The 23,891-nt window shown below is 39.5% G+C and overlaps 2 protein-coding genes across 2 annotated transcripts; both read right to left on the bottom strand.

Annotated features, from left to right (window-relative positions):
- Positions 1-1,333: 1,333 nt before the first annotated feature.
- bsg (basigin) lies at positions 1,334-13,984 on the bottom strand. Its single transcript, XM_080770718.1, has 8 exons — positions 13,767-13,984; positions 8,306-8,477; positions 7,468-7,559; positions 6,972-7,111; positions 6,510-6,789; positions 3,536-3,560; positions 3,364-3,436; positions 1,334-2,469 (listed from the first exon to the last, which is right to left on the bottom strand). The coding sequence occupies exons 1-7, from the start codon at positions 13,828-13,830 to the stop codon at positions 3,376-3,378; spliced, it is 834 nt and encodes a 277-aa protein (XP_080626844.1). The 5' UTR covers positions 13,831-13,984; the 3' UTR covers positions 1,334-2,469; positions 3,364-3,375.
- Positions 13,985-15,524: 1,540 nt separating this feature from the next.
- On the bottom strand, positions 15,525-23,084 carry rnf126 (ring finger protein 126). Its single transcript, XM_080770162.1, has 9 exons — positions 22,960-23,084; positions 22,109-22,167; positions 21,638-21,698; positions 20,914-21,152; positions 20,274-20,342; positions 20,086-20,155; positions 19,851-19,944; positions 17,455-17,570; positions 15,525-17,212 (listed from the first exon to the last, which is right to left on the bottom strand). Exons 1-9 carry the CDS (start codon positions 23,032-23,034, stop codon positions 17,057-17,059), a joined length of 939 nt encoding a protein of 312 aa, XP_080626288.1. The 5' UTR covers positions 23,035-23,084; the 3' UTR covers positions 15,525-17,056.
- Positions 23,085-23,891: the final 807 nt, after the last annotated feature.

Genomic DNA, 23,891 nt, shown 5'->3' on the forward strand with positions numbered 1-23,891 from the left:
TTCTGTTTGATTAACCTCTTTTCGTAGTACTTTTCAGGTGGCAAACGTTGAATTTGTGTCACTCTTCTAGTGACATAAATTAACAGATATTAATTAGTTGTGGTGGTGTGGATGTTAATGCACGCGTGCGTGCGTGTATGCGTGTGTTTCATTCAATGAAACAATTGACAATTATAAAATAAAAAGGATGCCTGAAGCCCACCCCTGTGTTCCTCTTGCCAGTCCTTGCGGGAATAGCGCCAGCCTTCCTCCGATGGGAGGCTGCCACCCTCATCCTGGCCAGGAAAGCTCAAAAGCATGACTGGCACATCCTGCACAACAACTCCAGCGCCTCCAAGCAGACTCAAGCACCACCACCTCTACTACAAGGCAGCACAAGAGATGCTCAACTCCACCTCTGAGGACATATCCAGTGTGGGAGTCAGCCGGGCCCTCCTGCATGCATCGCTACACCTGGGAACCAGGAGATAGCGCTGTAGGAGGAGATGACTTATCTCGCCAGCAATGGACTACACTGCTTACGAACTGAGGTTGGGCACATCAATGCGGAAGTAGGGCATGCCAGTGCGGTGTCCCTGAGCAGACCGCCGACCATATCAACACCTGCCACTTATACAGACCACCCTCGGAAGCCAGCCTCTTTGACCTGGGACCAGAGATGGCTCCACGACAGAGTTGGAGCTCTGACGTTACGTGAAAGAAGTCATTTCCAGAATGCACTCCCAAGAGATGACCAACAATCTACATGAGCATGGAGAAAAGGTTTCTTTACGGACAAGCCAAGAAAATACCAAGACAACACCTTTCACCACTCACCCTAGGCCAACACGACATAGTGTACATTGACAACTTCACCTATCTTGGAAGTACTTGAGATGTTACTTGAAATGTTACCCCTCAGAACATACGCGACTTTATGGTAATTTTTTGTATAAATGGGACCATCATTTTCCAAAAAGAATATTATGACATTAGAAATGAGACTTTAAACGTAGGTAATGTGGTCCCTGACCCCGATGCATTTACTAATGTAGGATTTGTTAAATTGTTGATTTAAATAAATGTCTTTCCACTGGTTGAGAAACTGTGAAGTGAATGACATGTTGACCGTCCATGTTACCATTTACTGACAAGTTGGAAGTCAAGAAATTCAACAGAAAAATGTAGTTAGAATCTCTGCACCGGATTGTCTGGTTGAGTCATTATTAGGACCATTGGTTGAGAAACAGTGGGATGTATACACATGGGATGCATAGCAAGTGTTACACTTACAAGAGCACTAATCTTAGCCCATATCCCCACCCAAAAAACCCAGTTTTAAGGAAAGACGTCATTCTTTAAATCAAATAATTTTATTCAGATTGTGCAAGTTGGTACATGTTGACAGTGTTCAAACTACTTGCTTGGTTATTTACTATGCAAAAAAAAAAAAAAACTTCAAACAATTTTTACTAGCTTTATATTCTCGTAATAATTTATTAACTCTGAAATAGAACACATCCAGTTACAATACTAATCAGGTAAATGGAACATGGCTTCTGAATTGTCTACAAAGAGAAGAGAGATGTTTATACACAAATATTTATCAGATTTATCATCAATAAAGCCCAACATCAAATAGTATGGATTTTAGATCTGAACATCAGAATTCTATTATTTAGCAATCAGAAGCAACACATTTGACAACTCCTACACTTGGTCCATAATCCAGGATCTTTATGTAGCTGTGACTATGGCAACAGACGCAGTGGTCATTTAAAACTACAGGAAATGACAGCCAAGAGTGAATTAAAAAGGGTAGCTTTGCTCGTCTTCCCACTACAGGAACAGTGCATTTCTTACAGCAGAAAACATGGCAGATGTTACCATCTGTGTGGCATTCCAGAGGGTTGGTGGGTATTTGTTAAGGCAAAATACAGGACTGCCCTAGGTGGTTTGCGTGCGTGACGTTGTCAATTCAGGGCACACATTTGAAACCAAGACACTTGGTCATTGCTGGAAAAAATGGCAGTGATTTACCAGGATACAAAAATATTTCAGATCCTTTTAAATAGGACTCATGCTGTTTTAATATTGGCCACTCACAGCTCACAAATATTATAGCAGAGATTGAAAATTACGATGTAGGAAGCATTAGCGCACGAGGGGGGAAAAAACATCAATAGAGCATTCCACACATGAACATTAAAATGGTTTCACAATGGACAAATACATTTGCTAGGACACCAATAGAACGCATGCAATATTTTCCCCATGACCTCAAGTTCAGATACACACCCCCCTGGCTGCACAATATGGATAGGAATATAGAAGAAAACAAAAGCAAGAGCAAATCAGTCCATTTCTCAAAACGGTAACACTCAAGCACAAAATAAGTCATTTAAAAAAAATGCAAGGTGCACTATATTATGTGCCACACAACAGCCAAATGCTCCTGAAGTCCTGGACTGTAGACATCAGGATGTCCATCTAGGAAAACAGGGAGGGAGGTAACAGGTGAGAAGAGGGAGACAGCCATCTCAACCTTTTTAATGAATTATGAGTTTGTACTGTAGTTGTTTCCGAGCTTATGCAAGTACATTTTAATCACATGAAATATCTGTCCACCTTGTAAAGAGTTTACAAAAACAATGCGTAACATTTCTAAATAACATGGAAATATCTGCAGAAGTTTTTGAAAATCTATGCTTCCTCAAGGCAAGCATCCCGTATGCCTGAGGCAGCCCGTTTTGAGGAATATTGTCCATGTGATTATATAATTTCTTGTTGATATTTCCGGTTACTAAAACAGTAAGCTTTCTCGCAAGCCAGAATGGAGTACTTGAGCACCGAAAATGTGAGTGAACTCTGACACCCTCTGGTGGATAGACATTAAGTAACATAAGGTAACATTTAGTAGTCCACTGCAGATGGCAGGTGTGTGTGTTAGGGCATTCAATTCTAGTGATTTTTACTAGTTGACTAGTTGTTTAACTACCTATTATGTAAAAACAAGTACCAAACAAGGTCGACTAGTTAAGCAATCTTCTGCACTGTCAAATAGGCCAACGTCGATGTGATGTTACCAGACAATTAGTTGACTTTTGGTGAAAGATCCTGCATATATCGGTATTGGTTGATCGGAAATTAGGAGTTGGACACTATCGGAATATCGTCAAAAAAGTTAATTATCATTAGATGCAAGGGTTACCAAAAAATCTTAGCCTATATCCCCACCCAACACAACAGTGGTCCCCAGGTTGATTCTTAGTCAGGTCAGGGTGGTGGTCCCTGGTTCACAATCAGTTGAAAACCTCTGGTTTAAACCATCAGAAAAAATTAACAGAACAACAACAGAACAACAAGCCAAAACGTCATACAGACCTTCATCTTCAGTTAGTCTTTAGAGTTCCTTTGTCTCACATTCGTGTCCTTGCTGTTTGTTGCATTGCTCTTCCTGAAAACACATTTTCATGCAAAGTCCATTATAAAATAAACCAAACGTGCCATTTGAATATGAGTCAAGGTAATGTCTGAGCAGAAGGACTGTACTTACAGAGGAGCAGCTCCTGAGTCGTCATCTGAAAAGTAGCATGGGCAGACAGAAAAGAGTCAATAACAGAATAAACAGAGATGTGGTCTGACTTGTGTTTGTCAAAGTTTGGCGAGAGAAACGCTTGCTTGCCATGAACAATGGTAGCAAATGTTATCAATGTATGACCTCTTCTGCAACATTATTACAACAATACAATGAAAACCCTAACATGAACTCAGAAAGAATGCTTGCTCACACATTGCATTCATAGAAATGTAATGCCAATAATGTTGAACTCTGCCATTTTTTTTTTGTAATGTATTTTTTATTATTATTTGTATGAGGTGTGTCTGACCAAAGATGGATAGTTAGCCATTTTTATATAACGAATTTGTAGAATAACTGAAAATACTAAATTCTTCACTTGACCTGTGTTAGCAGTGCCCATCACCACCATATTCATGCAATACAGGCATTCAAATGACGAGAGAGCATGGAACATTGCAGTGTCAGTGGATCAGTTAAAAACAGCGGACGCCAAAAACAAATGCAGCTAACAGAAAAGCATTCATGTTTGCATGGTGAAAATAGCTATATTTTCTGATAGCAATAAGTGCAATAGTGTTTGTTCATGTATTTTATAAGGGCTAGAGTGATAACTCTACACAGCAAAGATTACTATCAGAATATAGAGCTTTAAACCTTTTACATAAAACTTGTTTTAGTACAAAAAAATACACTATATCTTTCTATAGCCATGATAAATTATATCCCTTTCTTTTAATTTAGAATCTTTCATTAAAACTGATATAACTTACAGTATCATGCAAGTACAAGATGCAAAGGCATGCAGAGTTGCGGACAGAATGCTAGCACCTCCCAACTCTTACATTTTCCACTTTCCATCACTTCAAACATAACATTCGTTATCTCATTAACACGCTCTTTCATTGGCTCCAGCAAAAAGCATAAACGTTTGTCATTTTGAAAACCAATAAGCTTGTAGGATTCATTTTAGTTTGTCAGTCAGTTTGCAAGGCCAGTGAAAGAGTGACCAAGTCGTCACCCATTTCTCTGGGAAGTGGTGACTAACTACGAAAGCAGTGCATTCAGAATCCCATAGCTCTCCCCCCCCCCCCAGCGGTCATTTCAGCTCAACCACTGCAGTCTGACATGCAGTTTTGATCACTTACCAAAAACACAAAAGCAGCAGCGAACAGAGAGGTAAAAGTGTAAATAATAAAAAATAATAATTTCTCACAAATGCTTTTCATAGAGCTTCAATCTACTACTATAATAAAGCAATGACTATAAAAAAGTAAATCAACTATCAAATGTTTTAAAATATTCAGTTATAAAATAAATAACAAAAAGCAGCATTGAAAACATGCAGCTACAGTATATTCTATATGGCATCCATTTAAATGCCACGCCTTTACCAATCAACGCTACCACCTGCCACAGGAGGGCACTCAAGAATCACCACTGAAGACATGTTGATGCTGTCTGACACTCTTTAGCAAACATTTGGACATTAAGCATTATAATTTAAATAGAGGATTGATGTGTTACTTGTAGGCTAGCCTCCTCATATTTAACAGTAAAGACTGATTTATACTTTGTCATAAGACATTGTCAAATGGCAAAAATAAAAGATCTACAGGCTCACAATGAGTCACATCACGATGGCTATTTTCAGCACGCAACAGTAACATTGACATTTTGACAGCGATACAATATGTATCACAATACATGGTTGACGATACGATACATGGGCGATATTGGTTCACTATGGCAATACGATACAATGATTTAAAATCGAACAGTAACTATTCAAAGAAATTAAATCTGTGAGAAACATGTGTATAGTGCAGGACTGCAGGTTAAGGGAAAATGTATGAATATGGACATAAATAAGTAAGTGATTCTCTGGCAAATACATGGACATTAGATTTGATTACATATAGACAAACCTGTACCTTGACATGAACCCAGAATGCACACATTTATATATAGACCAAGTGTAGCGATATTGAATGGAAAAGTAATTAAACCCCTGTTTTAATTGTTTCTTCTTAAAATTGCTAAATACAATGCACAGTACTTAGTATTGATACAATAGATTATTTGCATTGCAAAATGATTCGATACCGATTATTTGAATTGCAAAACGATATAAAGTAAATGTTTCGATATACTTTGATTCTTGAAATTAAAATTGATTTGTCGAAGCAGTTACTATATTGTTACACCCCTCAGTGTTGACCGGTCAAGTCACTGACACACACACAATTTTCATAAAGAAGTAAGAAGAAGCTAAATGTAATGAACAGAGTAGGATACTTCTACTTCATACCATTATTTGACTAATTAAAACTCACCACCGTAGACCCACATCCACTATTGTTATTGCCACAACAAAGGTTTTGTTCCGGACCAATGAATAACTGTCAATAATTGTTTTATTGATTCTACTTTTATTAACTCTCATAAGTCAATTAGACAGACAATTCCCATGCTCATTGCTGTGTATAAATATACTGATCGCAAACATTGCCCACCACTGCAGCTACAACTTCATCCTAATGGGGAAACACTGAGCCAATTAGGCATAATGGTGTGACAGACATGCGTTTAAATAAATCCTTTGAGGCTGCTAGCCCTTCCAATATGTGGCTTTTGAAGATTAAGTTGTATGGCAGCCACGTCTATGGAGTTTAATGTTTGTTTAGGGCACTGAATGATGACATAAGATGCCATGTGGCCAATATAAATACATCTTGTGCCCTTCACAATCATAATCACACAAGTGTGATAATTTTTTTACATTAACGGTCATTGTTTATGGGTTTTTCCCCGATATAAATAAATAAATGTTTTATTGCTATAATAAAGAGACGGGCATGTATGCATGGCATCTACCAGAAACTGCGGACAAAAATAATCTTGAAATATCTGAGGGCTGTTATAATCTAGTGGAAGTGACTCTACGTACCATCGTTGACCTCATCAGGCTTTCTCCTCTTCTCATATATGAAGATGATGGTGACCAGGATGATGACCTCAGCCACAATGCCAAGGAAGGGCCAGAGGGCGGCCAGGCGGCTGCGGACGCGCAGATGGATCCTGTCGGTGTTGACGCCAATCTCATTCATTCCTAAACAGATGTAGTCGCCCAAGTCACTTTCGATCTCCAGGTCCATGATCATCAGAGTTGTCCTATTAGGGGTGCTCTTGATCTCATATTTATCTGGAGTGGTGCCATTGGTGATAGCCTAGGGGTTGTGAACACAGTTTAGTGACAAATGACACATTTAAACAGTGTTGCAAAGCTGTGAAATGTGTGATCTTTTCAAGGATCAGAAAAACGATCACATTCAATTAATTATAATTGATATCATTACTTATAAAATAAGTCAAACTTAATATCAATATTGTGGGCTTGAAAACAGCATACCAGCTGGCTCTCATCCGCCTCCAATTTGAACCAGCTCCAGTCAGTTGGCAGTGGGTACCCATGGCTAACACAGACCAACACAGCCCTGTCGTTCTCATTGCCATGCTCAGCATGCTTGTATGCCTGAACATGGGGGGACGCTACAGGAAGAAATTGCTTTTATTAATATTAAAGACAACATATTCATAACCGCATATATACAAGTCCTTCAAATTGGCTTAAACCCCCATTCAGGACAGGAACCCCTTTTGTTGTTTTTACCCTTCAGGGCAGGACCCCTTTTGGGGTTCTTGTTGCTATGTAAGAATACAGTATAGCAACATAACATTTTTGTAATTTTTGTATAAATATTTGAAGTTTTTCAGAAAACTTAAAGATTTAGAAGGCGTCGGCCTCAGTCCTAAATTAGTTAAGGGAGGATCAGATCAGTCAGTTTGGCAGTGTGGCGTAGGTGTTCAATACACACAAAGTATAAATGGTATATAAGATTACTTACTTTTGACTTCGATTGTCCTCGCAACAGGGTTACCACTGGTCTCAAACACACATTCATACTTTCCGCCAGAACTGGTGGTGATCTTCTTTAAGCTGTAGCAATAATTAAAAAAAAACTTTTAAGTGATTCAAAAACCTCCATGCAATACATCTTGCTCCAAAAATATCATGAGCATACCATCCTTTTTCTAAAAAACATTTTGAAATATCTATAAATAAACTCCAAACACATTATTCCCTAGTGATTTCTAAGTACATACCGGTAGTACAGTCACTATCTAAAAATCTTAAAAGATTAGGCAGCATATCAACAGAAGCCTTATGCAAGAGTAGGAAGCTGCCTGTCCATGCAACAAACATTTAAAGTTGCCAGTGGTAATAACAGTCACACTTTTGTTTCCTCCACACAGCCCTGCATGCTCTTTCTGATGGGGAATTAGGGTCAGAGCAAGTGAGCGGACTACTAGAGGCACTTATCCCTGCTGTCAGGGCTACCGGCAAAGCTGCACGTCTGCACAATCCATCTCTTTGCTAATCAACAGCAGTGAATGCCTGAGTGGAGCCTCTAGCACTGCTTTCTAATGGAGGCAGCCAATTGGAGGGGTACAAGGGACAGAGTGAGAGACAGACCGCAAGTGTAGCAGAGCAAGAAAAGAAGAGTGAAAGGGGAAGCAAGAGGGAGTGAAACAGTGAGAAATGGAAATCCAGCAGTCGTCTATATTGATAATATATTGAGCCATGCAAGAAATATCTGATGTATTACTACAAGTGAAACAGCTACAGTGCCAAGGCATACTGTATGGCTTGGCACGGCATGAGGGCTATATCTCACTACTTACGTGAGAGTTGTGTATGGAGAGGCGTCAGTGGATGCGGAATCGTCAACTACTTTGCCGTTGTACAGCCAATGGGAGCCCTTGATGGACTGGGGCTCAGTGACGGTGATATTGCAGCTGAGCACAGCAGAGGTCTGGTTGGCCACTTCAACTGGATCGGCAATGATGGTCGGCTCTAGTGTGGGGAGGGGAAACGCAATTGTTAATTTTTTCTCAACAAATTAACATTTCTCTAAACTGTATCATCTTTGCAGTGTTCACCACACACCGATACATCTAAACTGATAGAGCATCTATGAATAAGAAATCAGCTGTTGCTTACACCCGTCTACTGGACTCGATTCAATTTACAAGGTTCGAAAGGACATGTCACAATTTGTTACATATACATGCTAAAAAAAAAATATATATATATATATATATATATATATATATATATATATATATATATATATATATATATATAAAAAAGAAAAAGATCACACTAATGGATACACCATTTTCTTCCTGGAAATTACCACGTCACAGGAAGAGAATAAGTCTCCTTACAAAGTATCAAACTAAGAGAACACAGATGCTCAGACATATCAATGATGAATGCTGAAATGGGGTTCTAGCTCTACAGACAGCAGAAGATGAGGAGGAATTGGATCGTGCTGGGAAGTAATTTAGATACTATCTACAGTGAAGTCGTGGGGAAAGGATCTTACAATACAAGCACGTGCAGAAGGGAAGCAACCAGATAGGAGTAGAACATGGTAAAGTATAGATAGGCACATATCTGTAAAAAGATTTAAGTGAATCAGAATAATAAAAGGGCTGGTTTTGTTTGGTCCAGAGGATGAGACTAATTGTAAAAATTATAATACTGGACCTCAAGGCACTAAGATGCCCCATGGCTGGTAATCCATTAAAAATTATTTGCCATCTTCTGTACACAATTTAGTAAGATATTAGCCAAAGGAAAAGTCTAACACAGTATTATATTAGTAACATATTATATTTTTACAGAAAAAGAAGCACCTACCAGAATGAATTATAATAAACTAATCACTCTCTCTCTCACACACACACACACACACACACACACACACACACACACACACACACACACAAGCAGCCAATTGCAGGTTTGTCCTGTAGACCTAGTATTATATCCAAATGCATCTTAAATATTAATGACTGTACATAGTCTTTAATGACAAAAAGGCATCGGATAGTTTTTCAGGTAAAACAGGTCTAGGGGCAGGTCCAGACACAAACCATGACCACGTCTGCTCCCTACTTGGAGTTGTTGTGAGAGTTGGGGGACAGGATATACTGGGTGAGGCAGGGTGGAGAGGGCAGAGGACTGGACCAGGGAGTGCAGGGGTAATAGTAGCCTAGCCTGAAACCTAGCCTAGTTCCAGGAACTTCACTATTGGGACAGAGAATCAACAACCAAAGGGGCTTTGACTGGAGTCTCCTACTGCTTCCTCTGCCACTCACGTTCCATCACAATAATGTTTGCTTGTGACCGGATCCACTTGATTTTGGGCATCTTCTTCAGTTCATTGCGGTCAGGGTCGTTGGATGCACGACACTCATATGTGCCAGTGTCGTTGAGAGTGAGGTTAGTGAGGCAGATAGTACTAGTGGCATGTGCAATGTATGTGGCATTAATTCGCACCCTGTCATCTTGTGCCCCATCAAAGAGGTGGGTGAAGGTTTCATTGTGCTCTTCACCCACTATAGCCCACCACTGCACCTCAGGAAGGGGAGTCCCTATCGCTTCACAATGCAGCTCTACGCGGTCATCAACCCACTTAACCTGGGAACGTGGGGACTTTATAAAGCCAGCTGAGCGGTGTGTTCAGGACCAGCATAATAGGGAAGTTTCCAATTGATTGTAAAGAATGGTTTTGAAACATGAATGTATATGAATTTGAGCATGATGTGTTTAGTGCATGTCAGTTGATTTAATGCGGTGGTTATTTCCACCGCAACAATGAGGTGATGGATGGCAAGCAAATAAAAAGACAAAGAAAAGGAAAAAGGAAACAAGTTAATAGAACACAAATGATATAACAAATGAGTATGCATGTAGAACAGGATGGATGGATTAGAGCAACATATTTGACCCAATTATTTTAAGTAATACTTTGGATTATTCATGGTACTCTAACCCATTGAGATGGTGAATGTGACATGAAATGCATAAAAAAAATCCAATGAGCCAACATCGGAATTAGAAAAGTGTGTAGCACATTAAAAGGCAAAGCAGGTGATACTGAAATGAAAATGTTCAACGAAGATTAGGCCATGAGTCCTGAACATGGCATTTTAGTCTAATGGCCTTTTCTCCGTTAGACGTTGTGTTAACCAAGAACAGTTAGTATCTCTGCCCTAGATTCTAGGGCAATACCCACTCTCTCTTTTATGGCTTTCTGCAGAGGATTAATATAAATAAATACAGAGAAGAACAAGGTTCTCACACTACAGGACAAATCATGCTGACCTGGCTACCCTGTAGTTTCCTCCCCAGCCATTGTCAAACTATCCTAAACCAACACAGAACAAATACTGGACCCTGACTGTCCTGCAAAGTCAAGAAAATAAATCCACCGTAGGATCATGGATCCCATGGATCACTGTTATTATGGCAGGTGCCGTCTATTAGGAGGGGCAGAATCCTTCAGGGACTAAATATTGTTTTGGCCTTCAGTAAAAACAGGCACACCCTTGTTCCTTCATTTTCTAGTTTAGATGCTTTCTTTGTCTAAAATGAGGAAGTGATACATTTGTATGAGAAAGTCAGAGAGTCAGAGCAGTGAACTTGTTTTTGAGCACATGAGCCTCTGTCTCAAAATATCATGTGACCTTTTTTGTGAAATGGCCTCACGGCCATTGCAAAAGGTCACCTTTGGAGTAAATGCTGTATGGAAAGTAAATAAGTAATATATATACTGTAGGTTCTGTCTAGACCCCTTCTAGAGTCATACAAATAAACAATACCAATACTAAAAGCATAACATTACATTATGTGAATATGTCATTTTATCATTAAACGTTCATTTCTAGGAGTATAAAATAATATTGCCATAAATGAATGGTTAATGAACTACTGATTTTGGGGGGGGACAAAGTTCACATCCTTTCTTTGCAAGCTTATACTGACCTATGCTACCATTCTCTTACCAACAACTAGGTTATAACTGTGTAAAAAAAAATGTAGCTTAGAATTAACAGTAGGCCACCATGCAATGCCAATGCACAATCAATATTAAGAACAATATAACAGACGTTGGCAAATAGAGCCCAAGTTTAGCAATAAAAGCTTAATCTTGGTCAAAATAGTTAGTTCATTGTAACCAATGTTGGCTCAATTGCAAAGGAATTCACACACCACTGTAAAAAGATAAAGGGTACACAAAGTATAAAACCATATCTTCTGGGTCCATTTCAATACCCAGGTCAAGGTCCCTTGTTGAACCTTCAAACTGCACTGAATTAATCTTGTTCAACCAGAAGACATCTAGGCCTTACCTGCTTTTCTTCCTGTTTCTTTTACAATAATCCACTTTTCAGACCAAAGCTGTTAGAGAAGCAAAGTTGGAACTCCAGGAAAATCTAATTTTACTCCTGATCTGTAGCTGCCACTACCTAAAAAGGAGAGGGTCCAAAACAGTAGGGACCCAGTGACCAGACCCACAGACCACTTGCAGCAGTGCACTGTGGACCATGAAGACCATGTATTTATCTCACTGTACAATTGTATATAGCACTTTCAAAAGCAGCAGTTGTGGTTCAGTGGATCTAAAAATTAAAATTGGAACTAAATATGGTCTTCAAAGCCATTACCATTCACATACTTCTCTGCAGAATTAATTCTGCGTTGCCGAGGCAATAGAGACCGGGCGGGCAGACTAAAAGGCATGTGACTGATGTTAATACCCACTGTCTCCACAAGTGCTTGTTAATCTAGTACTGCTTAGGATCAAAATGCCAAAGGGGAAATTGTGCACTGTTATTTAGGTCAACTCAAATATTGTTTGGCATTATATATACTTTAGTGTAGACAGGCAGACAGAGCGGGGACTGGAGGTAGAAGTCCTGCTTCCCAAGTCTATTCAAATATTCCAAATTTGCTACGGGTAATGGAAAATAAGACTTAAGTTAACCATGTGCATTTAGCCATTATACTTTGAAATCTCAATTGCACAATGGTGCATACAGAACCAATTAAAATTCCTGAGATAATTCTAAACATGCATCTATACAGAAACAATGAATGTTTGTAAATGACTGTTGTGTAGGCTTACTACCGGTATGTGGGCTGCCACAATTTCTTAAACGCTGCAGGTTCAGAACGTCAACACAGCACATTCTTAAATAGGAAAGAGAGTGGTTTTAACTGGGAGCAATATAATGAGATTAAGGTAATCTGACCTGCCGGGCACCTACAGTACCTATATGCCCTTTCTAGAAACAAAGCAAGCCTGTGCGAGTGTGACAAATGGGGGTTGTTATACTTGTTTGTATGAAAACGTGTTCAGCAGGAAAAACCCTGAATATCTATACCAAGCAGGGCATGACACCAGTCATACCTGAGCCACAAACTTCACTAAATCCCATCATTCTTCAGACTTTACCTAAACGGGGCATTGTCACACAATGGATTGAGGCAACAGATGTCACAATGATGACACTATTAGACATCAGACAAGACAAATAATAATGACTCGCACAAAAATGTTAGGCCTAATAATGATTTAGCACCACGGGACACGACTCGGTTAATAATGGATGGTGTGCTGGAAATTAATATTTAACTTAAGTTAAAAGTGCAGCAAACTGACCCACATCGTCGTGTTTAGGGCATAGTTTACAAGCCCAATCAGTCGCCGACGCTAATAAACCGGATAAATAAATCTGTTTAATGTCAACTGAGGAAGCCCTTTAGGTGTGTTTATTATAACAGTTATAACCATGCTTATAACCACTAGTAGCAACATCTCTGCGTCGCACTCGCATACGATGGCCATATATGTCAGTAAACAACATCTATTTACAACATTACGCATTTTGAATCAAACATCTGATCTCCAACAAATTAGTGATTAGATTGGCATCTCCATTTATCACTCTGTCTCTTCTTGGATAAAAACCAAAACCTGTCTCTACATATTAAAAGGTCGGTCAATAAATCGGTGACCGTTGGAGATGGGCGAAGACCATAGAGACTAGTCAAATGCTGTAAATGGCTAACGGCTAACTAGGCCAGTTTTACGGGAAATTATGGGTTATTAGCTGATACAAATTAGCTGGTTTAGCGGCTTATGTGCTCGCGGCATTTGGAACTTGAACTGTATCGATTCTGTAGTTCTACAATGTGAAAAATTAGGTCATAAATATACTAAATGTAGCGTCTGTAGTCGGTACTGTATCCTAAAAAAAAAAACATGGCTAACATAATAATTCTTACCTGTCTGCGCGTTGGCTCGCCAAACGCACAAGACCAGGGCGGCGATTCCCCAGAGTAGCTTCATGACGAAATACCTTTTCTACGACAGCTAAAAAATAATGTTATTTTGTTTAACTGAAAATAACTAATAAATTCGTCGAGCTCCTCTCCTCACACCGCAGAGCCGCTCCGTGTCCGCCCTCTAGAATTCAGCTCGAGCTCACGACACCAACCGTCACGCGCATCATGTGAACTAGCACGTACACCGTGCGAGCCAGCGTTATGTATTTGGGGCGTGGCCACTTTCTGTCTGTCCCATAGTCCGGAGAGACGGCAACAGTGCCGCAACACAGTGAGCGATTTGTACAATAACCAAGTACATTTAGCCTACTGTACTTAGTGTACTACTACTATAAGTACTAGTATTTCCAATGTGCAGTAGCCTACTTTTCCTTCTACTCCAATATACATCTCAGAGGCAAATGTACTTTTACTCCACTACAATTATTTTACTAGTTAGATTGATTATTACAAAACATACATTAACCACTTTAGGCCATTTGAAAATAGCCAATCTAGCTTGTAGATCTGCAATTTAAAAAATATTTTTAATACATTTGACAACTTTCTGCATATTGAGTACGTATTTTCTACTTTTGGTACTTTGTTATACTTTTTGCTCAAGTATATTTTGAATTCCGAACTTTTAATTGTAACAGAGTATTTACATTGCAGACAGTATTGATACTTTTACAATAAGTAAAAATTGTGAGTAGTCTACTTTCTTCCACCAGACTGTTGATTGGCTAGGCTGGTTGACAGGCAGACAGCTGCTGTCAACATTTCTGTAAATCTCTTCTCTTTTAAGGTTCTGTTAAATCTATTATGATATTCAACAAACATGTTTGTAATTTTGAAAAACACATGAATGATGTAGGCTCAGGGGATGCAACCCCCACAGCACAGCTGTATAGTAAACATGACATTTGTTTCACCGACAACCAACTAACCATTCATCAACGGCAGCACCCCTCCAGGCTATTGGATGGATGCAGTCGCTCCAGGGCTGGCCTGGCCCTCACATTGAACAATGCATGCATGCAACTTATGCAAGAGACACACATGGCTTAAGAACAGCTATTGTAGCAATGATGCAATTGTTCATGAATACAAATATAAATCGTGTTCAAACTAAGAACTTACATTTTCTTTAGCCGGATGTTCGAAAGATTCTCGAGTCAAAATAGCAAGATCAAACACCTTTCTTTACAATTTTGTACGTTAGAGCAATAAACACGAGCACAAAGTGGAGGAAATACACTGCAGGACGCAGATTAACATAGGAAGCAGATTCAAAAACCTCAATGAATAACAATATGGAGGCCCTGGCCCATACCTTTGTATTTTGTATTAAATATACAAAGGGAATAAGGGTCATTTAAGGGACCAGCTCCCAGCCTCCCACAGTAAAAACTACCCTACATCAGATGTTTGACATCACAGTACGTGTCATTGAACTGTACCCTTTCGTTAAAATTTCAATCCCAGTGTTAATTTTTCAGGCAAACAGAAGATAACGTTGAAAGCCTGAAGGATGATTGATTCACAAAATGACTAAGGTGTTGAAGAATTAAGTAAAAGTAAGTCAATCTAAATTGAACAGTTATGGGGAGCTGGGTTACTAAATCAGAACGTTGATACTAAGAAGTGCACCCTTGTTTCTAAAAGGACCTTGTAAGCCGGAAATCTAGTTGCTCTGAAGTCACTTGTAAGGCAAAACAGCTTTGTGCATTGTATTGATATTAATTAGCATCGCACAGCCATGGTTATTAACAGGATTCCAAACATGCAACTGAGACTTACAGTAGCCTAGTATGAACTACATTGCAAAACCATAGATGATTTATCATAAAAGACAATAGTAAAGCTCCGACTTCACCATCACATACTTCCACCTAGTGTCTGATATAGACCATAGCACCACCAAGCATACAAGAGTTGGAACTGGCAGACATCTGCTATACAAATACAAAGTAGTGCCACTACTGGTAAATCAGATTGAAGAGTATTTTAGGGAAGTTCTTCATTCACAAGTTGACTTCCAAATCGACTCAAAATATACACTCTGCAGTGCACAATTAAAGTTAAAACTATTCAAACATTCAGCTTAATTTCAAACTGCATTTTGCTGTTACAATACCAATACCCCCCTCCCCCCAATCCATTTCTTTGCTGTTGTTTAACTAAAAGTTAAAACCCATGAGAACGACTGTATCTTGAGTGGTACCACCCAAATATTTTTATTTTAACATCAGTTCATTGTACGAAGGTCTTTCTTTACATAAACTGACTGCAAATTGGCAACTTTCTTTTTTGTGTAGGTGGGGACTTTTCATTAATGTAAAAGTTAAAAAGCCAATTGCACTGAAACATTGTGATCCTGTACAATATGAAAAGCTAGTGGACAAAATATATTGAAAATCCCTTTATAAGTAATTACCATGAGTATCTAATACCTTATCCAAATAGCTCAAGATCACTGCATTGTTTTCTCATACCAAGTGCAAAACAATAAAATGCATACATAATATAGAACTATTTTAATTCAGGTTGGAGAGCAAAATGCTTCAAATGTCATATCCATCCAAACCCAAGACTGAAATATACACTTAGCCAGTGCACTGTCAGTCATTTTTTTTATCTGTAATTTAGGTGCTACTTGTATAAACTTCAGTAAATTTAACTCAGAGTAAAATTGTAAAAATGGTACACTCAAGAGTTGAGCTAACAGAGAAGTTTGCTGTTTATATACATATAATCTTCACTAGCCAAAGTGTTTCATTTGAAATCATATAACATCGGAGAAAAAAAAAAAGGAAAAAAAAGAAGCAACTACTACATCACGTCATCACATCTTCCACCTTTTGATTCCTTGATTTTCTGTTATTGTGCGAGGTGATTCAGACAATCAGGACATCCTGAGGTTCCAAACTTCCCATCCTTCTCTCTTCATGTCCTCCCAAACAGGAGGACCCATTCAGGATCCCCATCCATCCCGCGAACCAGATTCCCAATGGCTTAAGGAAGCTACAGGAGGGGCAGAAACACATGGATCTTACATAATAATCACTTCACTCCTGAATCTGGCCTGAGCACTCATGGTGAGGGAACAGTTGCTTGCAGCTCCCCAACCCTATGGAGAGGCTGGAGGCCACCACGATGATTCATTGGTAGCCCGGGAGCGATAGAAAGCTCATGGGGTGAGATGCAGGGAATGGTTTTTTTGTTTTGTTTTGTTTTGCCGTTTTCTTTTATGAGTTATCTGCAGAGTTCTCATTGCTAGTGGAACTTGAAGATGGCGGAGTGGATGAAGAGGAAGAGGTAAAGTTCATTCCCGAAAGATCTGGAGGGTTCAATGCCGTGTTCTGCCCACTCAAGCTTTTCCTGCACACTGGACACGTGTCATGCTGTGGGTGGGGGGGAACAGAGCAGTTAAACAAATATAAAGCTCTGATTGTCTTTAATTCTACTTCTATTACATTTGTTGTCATGATGGTAATGAACCACATTAACACTGGTGTCCCTATATTGGACACATCATTAAAGGCAAAAATAAAATAAAAATCATCCCGCTATTTGTCATCCAATGAAGTATATAGTATTTAAGTAGAATATCAACCTGAAAGGAACAATAGATAGCCAAGTTTACCTGTTCCAGCCAGGGAACTATGCAGTCATTGTGAAACATGTGATTGCATGGCAGCTGCCTGACATTTTCTCCAACGCTGTAATCTTCTTTACACACTGGACATTCAAGACCTGAGCCTGAAAAGCACAAATTATGTTACAATGCAAATCGTGTTGCATGGAGAGGCTAACAAACTCAGTCACAAACTTCAATAGGACCAGGGTTGGATTAAATGAATAGATCGCACTACAGATTGTTTTTTTGTGTGTGTGAAAGCAAATGTTAGGGAAATTAGGGAATACATCCATTTGAACTTTGCTAAACCAGTTTTGCTGAAAGAATAGCCACCACAGATCCATGCGTGAGGATAACCTGCAGTGAACCTACATACATACTGTATATATATTTTCATCTGAAATGTTTGAGGTGGTCCAAAACGCCCCCAAGGCTGATACCGATTCAAATTGCAGCACCCACCGTGGTGGTGGTATTGCATTGTACATCAGAGATTGTGTCCCATCATACCCCCCACGGAACATATCTGCTATTGCTGTGTGTGTGTGTGTGTGTGTGTGTGTGTGTGTGTGTGTGTGTGTGTGTGTGTGGTGGATTCACCACCTAAATCACCACACCAGGATGAACTTATTGATCAATAGCCTCAGCTGATTTGCTTCGTACTAAGTACCCAGACATTGGACTTGTAATTATTGGAGATCTTAACCGCCTTGACATCTGTCTGGATAATAAACTTTGCCAGGTGGTTGAGAATAATACCAGAGGCAAAGCCATCCTTGACAAGATTATCACTAATATGAAACCAATGTATTTTATTTGAAACCCGATATTCTCCCTGCCATTCCCTCAAGTGACCACAAATGTGTTCTCTGGAGGCCTAAAGCACAATCATGCTCCCCCCAGTGCATTAAACGGGTAGTACAACCTATAAGGGAGCCTGGTCTGAGTGAGTTTGGTTGGGTGGATCACCACCCATCCATGGCAGGAGGTGACTGAAGCAACCAGCACCAGTGAAAAGACAAATGCTTTTTATAATTTTTCCTGAAATAGATAGAATTTTCCCTATGAAGACTATCCATCAGACAAACCATGGATCACCCCCAACATCAAGCACCTCATTCACCAGAGACAAAAGGCTTTCAAATGTGGAAAATCATGTGCTTTGGCTAGGTTCTACAAAAATAAGGTCCAAAAGGAAATATATGCAGCAAAAGAGCACTTCTACAAGTGGAAGAGAGTTTGGCACAACAATATTAGATCGATGTGCAGCAAAACTCCTAAAAGGAGGCCCGAATTGATGTTCCAAGAATTGACCCCCAGGACGTTGACAATTGCCAACGCAATTAATGCAAAGTTTGTTACGGTGTCCCAGTCATTTGAGCCCCTAGAACGATCAGCTTTACCTTCCTTCCTGCCATCCCTCCCATTGCCCACTATACCAGTGTGGGAAGTTTATAATAAACTGTCCTCCATCAACTGTCATAGATCCCCTGACCCAGACATGATCCCTCCCAAAATATTGAAAGAGTTTGCATGCAAGATCAGTATTCCTCTTTGTGACATCAACAGTTCATTTGATGAAGGGGTCGTTCCTAGACAATGGAAAGAGTCTAATGTTGTCCCTATACCAAAATCGTCCCCATGCAACATAGATGAATTGAGACCGATCTCATTAACAGCTCAATTCTCAAAAATATGTGAACATTTTGCTGGGAACTGGATTCTTAACGACATCACGCCAAAACCTAGACCCCATGCAGTTTGGCAGCCGACAGAACCGTTCCACAACACACAATCTAGTCCGTTTAATGGACTTTGTGTATAGGTCCAGTGATAATATGTGGATGATGTGACCATGGCACAGTCGTGGAAGCCCAAGATTCCCTACACCCTCCAACAGACCCTGAACGGTCTGGACATCTGGGTAAACGAATCAGAGAAAATGCAAAGTAATACATGTAACTGGCATGAGACAGAAACCACACTCTCCATTGACCAAAACATACTAGAAGAGTGCGACTCAGTAAAGGTTCTGGGGGTCACCATTCAAGCCAACTTGAAATGAGACAGCCAGGTAGACCATATGTTGACCTCAGCCAATAGAAAACTCTTTGTTCTATGTCGCCTGAAGAAATTTGGGGTCCAAGACCCTGAATTGGTTTCAATATACACAGGCTACATGCACCCGGTGATGGAATATACAGTCCCAGTCTGGCACAGTTCCTTGACTGCCAGCCAGACTAAAAGTCTGGAAAGAGTCCAAAAACGGGCTTGCAGAATCATTCATGGCCGGAGGTACTCTGGATACACAGGAGCTCTCCGCACCCTCACATCTTCCCATTTGCAGTTTGTAAAAATAACCAAAACCAATTAACCATAATATTCAAAATTACAATACTTACCAACATGTTCTTCTGTGATTTGTACTGTAGGCAGGCTTTTTATTTTATCTCTGTCAGCAGGTGGTGGCCCTGTGTTCTCAAACTGGTTTAATAACTAGTGGAGGCAAAAACAAAATAAATTTCATGTGGATAGCTATAAATATTCTGCCACAATTGCTAAAATATATCAATCTAAATGATTAAAGCAAAATTATTAGGTATATGAGCAGGGTATTCAATTTGGAAATAAACATACCTGTGTTATAATTGCATCTAATCCGTTAGCACCCCAAGCATAATCCATAGGGTTTGAGTGAAGAACTCCCCTTTTGAAAACATATCGTATCAGAACAGAAGCCGACAGAAAATGCACACCATTTTTGTAGATTTTATAAATAGAATATATTTCTTCATCTACTTCCCGTTTCTCTTCCAGCTACTCACCAGGGTCCAACACCAATATTTGGCATTGCAGTAGGTGCAATGATTCCATTCACTAGTTGCTGGATTATTCTATGTAAGAGAAAGATATACAGCAATGATTAAGAAGGAGAGGGACAGTTTTGCCTCAAATTGTATACTTAAGTAAAAGTATCAATACTAGAAACACTGTTACAAGTACCGGTAAATCCATAAGTATTAGCATCAAAATATACTTAAGTACCAACAATAAAAGTACTCATTATGCAGAATGTCTCGTTTCACAAGTTATTATAAACGTACGTACATACATCTATGATTTATGTCAAGTACCCCAACAACTATATGTAAATTGGCCGCAGACCCCCCCATCTGTTGTTTGAGGGACCCCCCAGAAGCAAAGATTTTAGTTAAATACGTTCTCTCTGAAAGACTATATATATATTCAAAGATTTGCGATACATTTTCACGATTTTTCAAAAATAGCTAAAGTATAGCATAATGCTTAAAATACCAAAAAGGGATTCCCATCCTGAAATTAAAGTTTTCAAATAATGGTAGTGTAGTAAAATATATTTGCCTCCAAGATGTAGTGGAGTAGGTATTGTAGTAAAAAATAGAAGTATACCTTAGTCAAAATTGCACTTGAGTACATGCTCCTTACCCCTCTAAAGTGGGCACTCCCTCATGCCTCCCTGGCTGCCGCCTGGCACCATGACGACCCCTGGGCTGCCTGGCGCCATATCGCTGCCGTGATGCCATCTCCCTTTCCCGCCTATTTTCAGCGTCACGGTTGTCCTCTGTCCCCATGCCAGCTCCGAAGTCGAGGCCGTCATCAAAGACGCCGAGGGCAAACTGGCCATAGCCCGAGGGGAATGTAAACAAGTGCTGGTGGTCTACATTCTGAGATACAAAAAGATGAAGACGGATGTTGTAACTGATTGGTAGAAAACAGAACATTGTATCCAGTCTACAATGAACAGATGGCTAAAGCTACAGCATATGTCAATATCAGGTCATAGGTCCCCCCCCGTGGAAGTCTTCGAGAAGATATGATAACATGCTTTGTGTTCGTTTACCAAGACAATAATTCATAAATGTCTTTGTCACACAATTAGAGTGCTTTGTGCAGTATAACCATTATATTGCTTATATAGTATATTAATCTGTGACTAAGACAAGCTAACTTCTGCCACAAGGTCAGAACTTTAAGAGAATAATGATTGGACGGTCAGAGACGTTAAACAAAAAATAATATACACTGCTCGGCTGATATGTGAATGCAAAATAGAAATGTAATGAGGGAAATTCTAATCACATTCGTTCAGCAGGATAGATACAGGGAGATATGTGATTGAAAGATGTCAGTTAAGAATGAGTTTGGAAACCTCAAAAAGCTGCTGGTTCTGGTCTCCACTGGAGATGCTGGACATGGAGCCATTGTCAGCACTAAACAAGAGACAAATACAGTTTGTAACAGTTAACAAAGTTCTGATCTATAATAAGTCACTGCGGTGTCACACAAACCAAAAATAGCAAAACTCAAAGCATTGAGCGCTTGTAGATCTGCTATTTTTGACACACACCACCACCATACTACGGATTATATACAGTATAATATAAAGCATATATTATAGACCTAGGCTATTTCTGAGAATTTCAGCCTAAAAATAGGGATGCCAGAGTAGATTGTCAAATATTAATTTAACTTAGTCATGTAATTTCGTTACTCTTGAGACATTTAATTGACAGAGACTTCACAATGAGATTGTAATGTATGCGACTAATAATATAGACAGTACAGTAACTACACATGGAGAACAAACTTGTTCATATGACTAGGCTTCAGAAAAACACACCTTCGCTCCTCCAGCAGTTCTTCAATGAATCCTGACTCACATCTTGGACAAGTGTAGTCCTGTAAACAGAACACCCCCCATCCAACACATTAGACTTAAGCTAAATATTTAATATTGACAATAATACCAAGTACATCCTGTTCCATAATTTCCCAAATAGTTGGCCAATGATGCACAATATCCAAATAACTTTAGGAAGCCAGTTCCAAGCATACCTTTAATTAATTGCACTGGAGTAATCAGGGCCATAAATATTGTAATGACGATTGACGATATACCAGTATAAGCTGGCTAAAATCAGGAAGTCGCTGCGTCATTACTGGCAAAGTAGGGGAAACTATGGCTGATTCACATTCGTTTTCATTGTGAGGGAAATCTTTACTGTTCGCACAGAGTGACAGATCATTCTAGCCTAGGACTGGCACGTTAATGCTTGCTGAATAGCAAAGCAAGGAAGAATGCACAGTGGTATTGTTGCTGCAGGCTCATTCAGTACAGAACCTACAGTAGGCATTGAAACTACTACAGAAATACATGTAGCAAATGATGCCATATGTTTCACAAATTTAACAAAAGCCACGGTATTCAGTTCACAACCCTACAGGTAACTGTAATATCAACACTATGCCAGTGTAACACTGACATTAAGATGCATTAGACAAGGGTCAAGAGCCTGAGCAGACAGCTTCTAAACACTGAGCTAGTTAGCTAGCTAACTAGGTAGCGTTAGCACACAAGCCACGATAGAATACACTGGATCGATAAATAGGACCTAGTTAACATAAGCTGGCTAACAGTTCGCTACAATACTACAATGGTCTCCTTTCGTACAATGGTCTTGTGCTACTTACGGGGAGACGAGGACTAATCTCTGCTGAACATCTGTGACAGAAGAACCGGCTGGGCCATGGAGGTGCTTCAGCCATCTTTACTAGCTAGTAGACACTGGTGAGGCTGGAGAACGGGGCTACCCCACACAATACACCTACCAAGGATACGTCACTGCACGTCACAACAATCGGAAGTGAATGTAACCTGTATTTTATTGTGCTACTTCGCTGTCCCCTGACAAGGCGGACATTATTACTTGTCCCACGGTAAAGATCACCCGAGATAAACATGCGTGTTTTCAACTAAACATGTGTCGAAGTGACTTCACTGTAGCCAGCCAGTTAAGTATACGTATTGTTTTTTTGTGACACCACCGCTGAATCCTTGGTAACTGACTGTACGCTGGCGAACTACGGGGTCCTGGAAGGGACAGCATTTATCTTAGATAGAGATAAGTTGCGTTTTACCAGAGCCGTCAACGTCAACGTCCGACCGGACCGCGCTTGCCTCAACAACCAGTGAGTCAACCATCAATTCATAATTAAATCAGGTCAGTTATGGGGATTTCTTGCGGCAATGTTGCCTAAGCAGTAAATTGTTAAAGGTAGTGTAAAAGATTTCCCTTAAAATAAGTGTCTGTAAAGGCAAGCTCTATTTTGTGATTGTACTCATTAGCCTAAATATTGTTTGTTCAGTAACAGGAGTCTCTCCAACTTTTTATTAAACAGAAAATGTATTTTCAGGTCGGGATATCAATTTTATCCAATCAGGATAAAGAACGTAGTCAGTAACTCAGTATACAGATTAAACAAGTGGAATTGTCTGTTTAACTGTTTTTTGTTGTTTCATGTTCATTGTTTAACTGTTTTTAGTTTTTTCATGTTTATCACATTTATGTATTTTTTATTATGTATTGTATGTGGAACATTTACATTGCCTGTTATTTTTTTCA

This window comes from Protomyctophum bolini, assembly GCF_963924005.1.
Source record: "Protomyctophum bolini genome assembly, chromosome: 8".
Lineage (NCBI taxonomy): Eukaryota > Metazoa > Chordata > Actinopteri > Myctophiformes > Myctophidae > Protomyctophum > Protomyctophum bolini.

Coding starts and splice junctions, on each gene's coding strand:
- rnf126 (XM_080770162.1), bottom strand. CDS start 23,034: ATGGCTGAAGCACCTCCATGGCCCAGCCGGTTCTTCTGTCACAGATGT. Junction 21,153..21,637: donor AGAACCAGCAGCTTTTTGAG/GTTTCCAAACTC, acceptor TTTGTATCTCAG/AATGTAGACCACCAGCACTT. Junction 19,945..20,085: donor TAGATGCAATTATAACACAG/GTATGTTTATTT, acceptor TGCCTCCACTAG/TTATTAAACCAGTTTGAGAA.
- bsg (XM_080770718.1), bottom strand. CDS start 13,830: ATGAAGCTACTCTGGGGAATCGCCGCCCTGGTCTTGTGCGTTTGGCGA. Junction 6,790..6,971: donor AGGCGGATGAGAGCCAGCTG/GTATGCTGTTTT, acceptor CACAACCCCTAG/GCTATCACCAATGGCACCAC. Junction 3,437..3,535: donor GACTCAGGAGCTGCTCCTCT/GTAAGTACAGTC, acceptor ATGTGTTTTCAG/GAAGAGCAATGCAACAAACA.